Raw genomic sequence first — 6867 nt, forward strand, 5'->3', positions numbered from 1 at the left:
AATTAACAAGATATTTTAATAGTTCAGACTTTTACGCACCTGGCGATACCAAATATGTGTATACATTTTTTACACTTTTTTACTTTTTCATTTTACATTTTTTTCCCTTTTTTATTTTATTTTTTACACTTTTTATGTCCCCATAGGGGACTATTCATAGCAATCAGTTGATTGCTAATACTGTTCAGTGCTATGTATAGGACATAGCACTGATCAGTATTATCGGTGATCTTCTGCTCTGGTCTGCTCGATCTCAGACCAGAGCAGAAGACCCCGGGAGACAGCCGGAGCCAGGTGAGAGGATCTCCGGCCGCCATGCTGGATGATTGGGTCCCCGCTGCAGCGCTGCGGGCGATCCGATCATCCATTCAAAGTACCGCACTGCCGCAGATGCCATTATCTGTATTGATCAAGGCACCTGAGGGGTTAATGGCGGACATCCGCGCGATCGCGGATGTCCGCCATTACCGGCGGGTCCCTGGCTGCCGATAGCAGCCGGGACCTGCCGTGCATGACGCGAGCACTGCTCCGGTCCTCGCGATCATGGTGGCGCGTAAATGTACGTCATGGTGCGCTAAGTACCACGTCACCATGACGTACATTTACGTCCATTGTTGTTAAGGGGTTAAAAACAAAATAAAAAATAAACACACCACCAGTACACAGTGCTCTGGTTAGAGATGTAAATTCCGAGTTCAGACAATCAGCGGCCGCAGCGATGTCCCATCTTAGCCGCTGATCGCTAAGCAGGTGTGTGACGTCAAGTTACCAAACTCAGAACAAAGCAGGAACCAGAACTCTGTGATACTGGCGAAGGTGCGGGAGCAAGGAAGGTAAGGGTGTGTTTTTTACAAGTATGCTCAGGGAGTGGTTTATTGTAAAAACAAAACATACATGTATGTTTTTGTGCAGCAGTTTGTGTACTTTTAAGATATTTATAAAAAGCTAAAGTGTACCTGTTGCTTTAAAAAACTTATGACATATCCTACAGACATGTCAAAAGTTTTGATCACTTTTTACTGAGCACTTCTCTTTCTCCACTCTGTGTGTATATGACTAAAACTGTCCCATAGACTTACACTAAGTCCATCTAAGTCACATGGCACATAGCAGGGAGAAAACATGTTTTTCTCCTCTCTCAATTTAGTGATGGGTCAGGGCCTGAACACCCAGACCCTAAGGGGAAAGTTCCAGGTCTTTTTTTCCCCCTTTCTCCACCCTCTCTCCCAAGCCTCTTTTGCGGTACCTGGGTGTGAGGGAAGTAATAGTGAGGGGATCACATGACCAGCGGTCACTGCAGAGATATGGTGTTTCTGAAGGACAAATGAAACCATGTGCATACAGTATTTTTCACCGTATAAGACGCACTTTTTCTTCCCCAAAACTGGGGGGAAAAAGTTTGGGGCAAGTACACATTAAAACTGGCGTTCCCTGCGGCCATCAACCGCCGGGACCCGCGGCTAATACAGGACATCACCGATCGCGGTGATGTCCTGTATTAACCCTTCAGACTCGGCGATCAAAGCTGACCGCCACGTCTGAAGCGAAAGTGACACTAACCCGGCTGGGCTGTCGGGACCGCCGCGGTGAAATCACACACGCCATCCCGTCATTCAATAGGAGTGGCGTGCGTAGCGACGTGATGGCGGCGACGGAGAGCTAGGGTACCGGGCAGCAGAGACGTTCCAGAGCGGCGGGGACACCCCGGGGACACGGCGACAGCGATGGAGGGTGACCAGGTAGAAGCTGTCCTGAGATCCCCACAATGCAATTTCAAATAAGTCCCACAAATTGCCATAAATATAAGGTGCTGCTCTAGGAGCCAGCATTAGGGAAAACCCTGACTCCCACCACTGCAATACCTATGGGGTATGAACAAAAATATGGGCACTGTTTATTAAAATGCCCTAGCTTAGTGTTTGGAATAAGAATTTCCTAATAGATTTTCTGCTAAACCAAGTGCACTTCACCTTATAGTAACTGGTCACAGACCGGCCTCAGGACCAGTTCTTACCTTTCTGAGGAGCCTTTCCCGCTCTATTTTAATTTGTTGTTCCATCTCCTCATACAGACACCTCACCTCTCGGCCGTGATCTGTCTCTTTCCTGCAAAATACAGAGACATCATGAACTAAATGCAACATGTATAACAGCACTATGGGGGAGATTTATCAAAACCTGTCCAGGGGAAAAGTTGCTGTGTTGCCCATAGCAACCAATCAGATCGCTTCTTTCATTTTTCACAGAACTTCCTAAAAATGAAAGAAACAAGCTGATTGGTTGCTATGGGCAACTGGGCATGTTTTCCTCTGCACAGGTTTTGATAAATCTCCCCCTATGATTTTACAGGAATAAGACAAATTCCTGTACAGTGTTTATATATGGATTAGGGGGGTATTTATCAATTTTGCTTGTTGGCAGTTTCTTTTTACCCTTTTTTTTTTTTCACTTTGGATTTTGTGGATGTGCACCAAACTTATCATTTGGTGCAAGTTGTTAGTAATTTTGGTGCAAATGTTGAAATCAGCTGTTCACAGCGCCTTTTACACAGAACGGCAAATTTTACCCTGTAGAGCAGCCATTTCGGAGTGCCTCCTGCAGTATATCACGAAGCAACGTGAGTTATTTTCTTTTGTGGGGTTTATAGGCACCATGTGAAATGGATTTTATTTTTAACTTGAGTGTTTTTTTTTTTTGGTTACCATTAGTGCTTACCTTTCCTGAACCTGTGTGGCCATGTCCAATGCTGGCTCAACGGAGGGTGAAGGTCCCTCAGAGACAACTATGTCCCAGGATAGTATTGCGCAGCCCCGGAGGTGTCGCTGCTTTCACAAAAACATTTTTTAATGTACGGTATGTTGACTCCTTTATATTTTCTGACATTGCTATGTGTGTTTTACATGTACAAAATTTCACGGCGGTGAATTGCACTAAAAAAAAAAACCTTAAAGGCGCAAATGATGAATTACTGACCAAAGCAAAAATCACACACAGGACCGTGTGATTTTGAGCAAGTTAAAAAAATGACAGTGGACAGAATGCGCCAAACTTTGGCGCAAAAAAACACTGCACCAAAGTTACGAGAAAAAAAACACATAAATCCGTTGATAAATACCCCCCATACTGTATGCAATCAGACGTCATAACAATGGAAGTTTGGAAGTTGCTTAACTCACCTCAACTGACCCTGATGTCTGAACCTGACCCCAGACCCATTTTGTAACCTAGGTATGTAGATAGCACATACATTCTACCTAATACTATTGTTGAATGACCAGCAGGAGTTTTAGACATTGGCACAGATAAAAAAAAACTGTCCAATTACTCCTAAAATGTTCCCGATTTATAACATCGGCATTTTGAAAACATGGCACATCTATGGCTTAGCTAAAATTTGTCCCATTCTTGGTGCATGATCTTGCATTAAGGTGACACCCCTTTTGACAGCACTACACCGCTTTATGTGGCAAGGCGCAAAAAAGTCCAAAACTTTCAAACAGTTAGTTGTGTAATGATGTTTTTTTGCCACACGCAGATTTATTTATTTTCCCCAATTGCGTCTGTCATTAGAAAAACCAAAAGGTCTTTTTTTGGGCCAGGATAAGGCCACAGTTGCCAAAGGCTGCAAGTCTGGCAGCTCATGCCCATTCGTGTAAATAGAGATCACCAGATGGAGTGGCACTGTTTTTGAAAAAAAAAATTATAATAATAATCTCATTTATTTATCTATTAATGTATTTATTTATTAAACCCTGGCCATACCCTTCAAAAATGGACACCAATGACTCCCTTGGACAAAAGTTAAATGGGTATTCTGGCCAAATTCATCTTATCTCCAATCCAAAGTATAGGGAATAAGATGTCTGAACGCGGGGGGGGCCTGCCACTGGGACTCACCGCGATCTCCTTGCAGGACCCGCATTCTATACGGGGCTGCGTCTCGGGACTGGAGACGTGACGTTATGCCACGCCCCCCTCCATTCATGTCTATGGGAGGGGGCGTGACGCCCCCTCCCATAGACATGAATGGAGGGGGCGTGGCATGACGTCATGCCTCCAGTCCCGGAAGTAAAGAGGTTTCCGAGACTGGAGACGCAGCCCCGCATAGAATGCGGATCCTGCACGGAGATCGCGGGGTGGGTCCCAGCAGGGGGCCCCCCCGCGATCAGACATCTTATTCCCAATCCTTTAGATAGGTAATTGATAGGTATAGATAAGATGAATTTGGCCGGAATACCCCTTTAACCATTATGTTACCCAGAGTTCCAGTGTATTTTGGAGTTCTTCAAGTCTTTAAAACGGAAAACGTTAAATCTTTAATGTTTTTGGTGGTAAAATATAGTGTTTGGGTTTAGTGTTTTACCAATATTGCTAAATATTACAGGTTCTTTCCTGTTTCGTCCTGCACCACCTCTGTACACTTTTATTATCCTCTACCTGTAAAACGATGTAGCTACAAGCTCTGTGGTTGGGTACTTTTAGAAATAGACACCAACCATGTCATAAAAATAAATTCTGTTCTTGATACACATGTAAGGAAGATTTCAGAGGTGGCCACCCTGCTGAGTCGCAGGCAAATGACTGTGTTCATTGTAGACATAGCATTAGGGCACATGCGCTGACTGTATATCAGCTGGTAGAACAAGCACTTTACTGTACCCATGAATAAAATGTCTTCCTGCACTAAATAAGATATCATTCTCATATTTATTGTTATGTCCCACAGGCCAAAATCCAATAAGTAAAATAAAAAGAAATTCTAGAATTCAAGAATGAGTGTATTAGATACAGTTATGGAATAACGTTAGAGCACAGACATTAAACAGTTAAGAGGGAGTAGATTTGGGGAAATACACACCTTTTTAAAGCTTGTTCCAGAGTCTCTTTTTCATGATGCACATCCCGGATGTAAGAGGAAACACGGAAGAGAAACTCCTCAAAGTTCGCCAGCAACTCGGGACGTTCCTTGCGCAGACGATTCCATAGCTCTCGTATCTCCCTGTGTCTTAGGAATACAATGCACAATTCATTAAGCTAGATAAGGGAGGTAGTACATAAATAATACATGCATAGGATGGGTGCAACTAGCCTAAGGAAATTTGGGAGGATGACTGACAGGGGATGTTGCCAAAAACACTTGGCCTGTATACAAGCTGTCATATGTATTCAGCTTCTGTTCACTTGACTAATCCAGCTCTCACTTTATAGAAATGCACCATTCAGATGTTCAATGTAATTGATGCCCTAAATCACATTGATTCCAGCTTATGCTTGTTACATAGCAAATCATTAACCATATGAAGATCTATTACACAAAGTGTGTGCTAAGGGTGTGTTCACACATTCAGGTTCTTTTTTATTGTGAATCCTGAATACAAAGCAAAGAAAAGTCCATAAATGAAGACACTTTCACAGAAAAGGCAGCCTTTTCTTGTCAAATCCATTCCTGACTTTGTTTTTTGTTTGTTTTTTAAGTATTTATTTTGCATTTTGAAAAGAAAACGAGAAACATAAAAACCAAATTACTAACAGATTCCAGGCAGTTACGGAGTAAGGCTCAAAGGGGACATAATATCCAACAGCACTAGATGGGGGTCATTCCATTCCTGGCTTTCTAAGCAATAATTGTAATGAAAAACCTGAATGTGTGAACACAATCTAATGTACACTCAACATCAACATTACTTATTAGAGAAGATCAAAGGTTATATTTACCTCATCCAGAGCAGAGTACTGTGAATGTGTCTTAGGATGCAGTCACACACTGGACTTGCTGTGGATTTGAAGTTGTAAAATCCGCCGTTTACAAGGCAATTCTTATTTTTGATTGCCACATAAAATCTGCAACAGCAGATTCGCAACTTCAAATCCTGTATGTATATGAATAAACCCTTAGAGGACATTGTATTCTGTACCTATAATCAGAATGACATAAATGATGTATGAAATCTGACCAGCTAAGTATAAAATATGTCCTAGGGTGGGGGTCTCCCATCTCTCGCCCGATAGCACTCCAGGGATCAGTCAGTCGGATTTCAACATGTCTGACCCTTTTGTTCCCTTTTGAACATGGCCCAAGCATGCCTGTGTATGGGGAGATCGGAAAAGATAGTGGTAAACAGAACAAGGTTTTAGGCAGTGGCTTTCGCCCATCTCCCTACTGACAACACATGCATGCTCAACCAATCCATGTGTATGGGGGGGAATCAGCTGAAAACTATGTGAATGGCCAGTTTGACAGTCCATATTCCTGATATAACCCTTGGATCCCTTGGGGTTCTACGTAACCAGTAAGACTTATAACCTTATAAATTCCTAGGCCCAGTTCAACAGATCCATGGGAAATGAACAATACCTTATAGTAAGTGCACACTGAATGCAGTTTTCTCAGTTGGCATGGACACATCCACTACACCATATTATTTTGTATGCCCATTTGGTGAAAGAGTAGCCTGTCCAAGCCCATCTCCATATGTAAATTAGTGTTGTTTGAGTCCCTGGTTAGAAATATGAATCTTTCCATTGCTGGACAGCAGCAGTGATCTTCTATAGGAGCGCCAATGATGCCCGAGTGCTGTCTTTTCGGCGCTACCATAGAAATGAATGGAGCGCATACAATCTGCAGCACGCGCTCCTCATTGAGAACAAGGTGGCAATCCGGAGATCGCGGGGGGTCCCAATGATGTGGATAGGGAATAAGTTAATTTTGGTTGAAGTTCTCATTAAAGGGGTACTCTGCCTAAATGATAGGGGATAAGATGTCTGATCATGGGGGTCCCTCCGCTGGGAACCCCCGCAATCTCCGGGCCAGCAGCGGCGGCATCCATAACATGGAAGCTTGGAGCTTCTGTGTTCATGACGTCATTCC

The 6867-nt window shown here is 43.3% G+C and overlaps 1 protein-coding gene across 1 annotated transcript in view; it reads right to left on the bottom strand.

Annotated features, from left to right (window-relative positions):
• Positions 1-6867, bottom strand: part of CRACR2B (calcium release activated channel regulator 2B) — a gene marked incomplete in the record, with an annotated part of 88443 nt that overhangs the window by 21855 nt on the left and 59721 nt on the right. The window contains 2 exon segments of the mRNA XM_056528464.1: positions 2015-2105; positions 4858-5004. Coding sequence (XP_056384439.1) covers positions 2015-2105; positions 4858-5004 — 238 coding nt within the window.

This window comes from Hyla sarda, chromosome 6 (genome assembly GCF_029499605.1).
Source record: "Hyla sarda isolate aHylSar1 chromosome 6, aHylSar1.hap1, whole genome shotgun sequence".
NCBI classification, from domain to species: Eukaryota; Metazoa; Chordata; class Amphibia; order Anura; family Hylidae; genus Hyla; species Hyla sarda.